This window comes from Cebus imitator, unplaced genomic scaffold, assembly GCF_001604975.1.
Source record: "Cebus imitator isolate Cc_AM_T3 unplaced genomic scaffold, Cebus_imitator-1.0 Scaffold123, whole genome shotgun sequence".
In the NCBI taxonomy this organism is placed as follows: domain Eukaryota; kingdom Metazoa; phylum Chordata; class Mammalia; order Primates; family Cebidae; genus Cebus; species Cebus imitator.
Window position 1 is genome coordinate 604,690 of NW_016107438.1, and position 2,340 is coordinate 607,029.

General features: G+C 45.1%; 1 protein-coding gene across 1 annotated transcript in view; it reads left to right on the plus strand.

Annotated features, from left to right (window-relative positions):
• The first annotated feature begins 931 nt into the window (after window positions 1–931).
• The window catches only part of MRPL1 (mitochondrial ribosomal protein L1), a 108,381-nt gene continuing 106,972 nt past the window's right edge, over window positions 932–2,340 (plus strand). Inside the window, exon 1 of the mRNA XM_017540034.2 lies at window positions 932–1,289. Within this exon, the coding sequence (XP_017395523.1) occupies window positions 1,259–1,289 (31 nt within the window). The 5' untranslated portion in view covers window positions 932–1,258. The remainder of the gene's footprint in view (window positions 1,290–2,340) is intronic.

Genomic DNA, 2,340 nt, shown 5'->3' on the forward strand with positions numbered 1-2,340 from the left:
ATAAATGTCAAGTATTATTATTCAATAGATCCTAATGGTAAGTCTACTTGCTTGCCAGCAAGGGGAAAATGTAGAGATTAATGTAAGATTTTATGTTAAGCTACAGCTGATCTTGCGCTGAGAGAAAGTTTGACAATTAACAAAGTTTGTCAATGAGTTGGACACCTCCCTTGGGTAGCTGCGAAACGCCTGGAGAATGTTTAAAGAAGTCTTTCCAAGGCCGGAAATGTGACGAAGGAAGCTAGTGGGCTTCAACGTTTATGTTTTTCAAGATTTTAAGTCGGGTAGTAAGGACTCTCACAGCCTGTTAAAATTGTCGTTCTGGTGCCAGCGCGGTGGCTCACGCCTGTAATACCAGCACTTTGGAAGGCCAAGGCGGGCGCATCACGAGGTCAGGAGTTAAGACCAGTCTGGCCAACATGGTGAAACCCTGTCTGCACTAAAAATACAAAAATTAGGCCGGGCGCGGTGGCTCACGCCTGTAATCCCAGTACTTTGGGAGGCCGAGGCGGGTGGATTACGAGGTCAAGAGATCGAGACCATCCTGGTCAACATGGTGAAACCCCATCTCTACTAAAAATACAAAAAATCAGCTGGGCATGGTGGCGCGTGCCTGTAATCCCAGCTACTCAGGAGGCTGAGGCAGGAGAATTGCCTGAACCCAGGACGCGGAGGTTGCGGTGAGCCGAGATTGCGCCATTGCACTCCAGCCTGGGTAACAAGAGTGAAACTCTGGCTCAAAAAAAAAAAAAAAAAAAAATTAGCCGGGTGTGGTAGCGCGCGCCTGTAGTCCCAGCTACTCGGGAGGCTGAGGAAGAAGAATCGCTTGAACCCGGGAGCCGGAGGTTGCAGAGAGCAGAGATCGCGCCACTGCACTCCAGCCTGGGCGACAGAGGAAGACTCCCCACAAAAAAAAAAAAAAAAAAAAATTGTCGCTCTGAGTACGCTTAAAGGGTCAAAAAAGAAAAAGAGGAAGAAGAAAGGATTAAAATAATTACGGCATCACCAACAGGATTGCATTTTCCAGAAGGTGGTTAACCAGCCGTACCGGAACCACGAAACACAGGGTCCGTGGTAGCACGGCGGACTAACAGGAACACCGCCACGCCGGCAGCAAAACTCATTTTGGTCCCCGCCCCGTTCCTCTTGTTCCTTCCTAACTCCTTCCCCCTTTGCTGATTCTGGAACGGAACCCTTTTTTAATTCGTCCCAGTAGAAAGTAGGACCAATTTCGTGAACGCAATCCGGAGTGGCCAACATGGCGGCGGCCGTAAAGTGCGTGGGTAGAGGTAAGACAAGGGGTTGTCTTGCGGGGGAAATGGCTGTGGCACCCAGTCTCTGGTTGCAGCAGAATGCAAGGCGGATTCTGCTCTGGGTGCTGAAAATGCCCCCAGTGCTGTTTCTGGTCTCTAGATTCTTCAAAGGGTGGGTCATTACTACTTAAAAGTGACCTTATGAAGGGTTTAACTGCATTCTGAAGACGTCCGACCTGAGGGAGCGGGTGGGAGCAGGACGTACATCAAGCCCCCTCCAGCAGTCTATGGGGAAGGCAGTGACTGGGTTGTTGGGTGTGGCAAAGACTGGATACTGGGGTGTGGGCTTGGGGCAGTGGAGTGTGATAAGTGAGGGGTTCTGGTAAGGGAAAGATGATGTAATTGAGTGTCTTATGTCTGTAAACCAGTTTTCAAAGTGCTTTTTGGTGCTTTCCGAATTTTATCGTTATAGGCGATTCCAGTTTTTAAACTTTCAGAGGTGCTCTAATTTGGATCAACGTTTATCATTTGAAGGCTAATTCTGTAGTACCTCTGGGCAGCGCCTATTTTCATCTTAATAACTTCAATTTTTTAGCTACGATGAAAGCCCTTTTTTTGTGCAATGTTTTTTGTTTTTCTTTTGTGTTTTTGGAGTCAAGTGATATATGTTGTTTAGGTAAGTCTTTAGGTAGAAGCAACAGCCAGCATTACCCCCGTTTTACAGAGGAAGAAACTGATCTTATTAGATAATGTGGCCAAGTCATATAACTAGTAAGTGGCAGAGGAAGTACTGAAGCTTGCAATCCTAGGTCAGTGATGCATATATATTTAACATATTGCGTCACAGTTTTTTTTTTTTTTTCTTGAGTTTCTTTGCAGGAAAACTGTGGCAAGAGAGTTATTGCTCAAAAATTAGGGGCTATAAGAGATAACAGATCCTGATGCCTACTATATGAGCAAAACGTATATTATTTCTAAAAGGAGATTGAAGGCATTTTCTTCATGTATGACAGAAATTGTTGTATTAGACAAATCCAAAGAAACCAAAAATAATGTTATAATTTTCTTTTTTTTTCTTTTTTTTTTT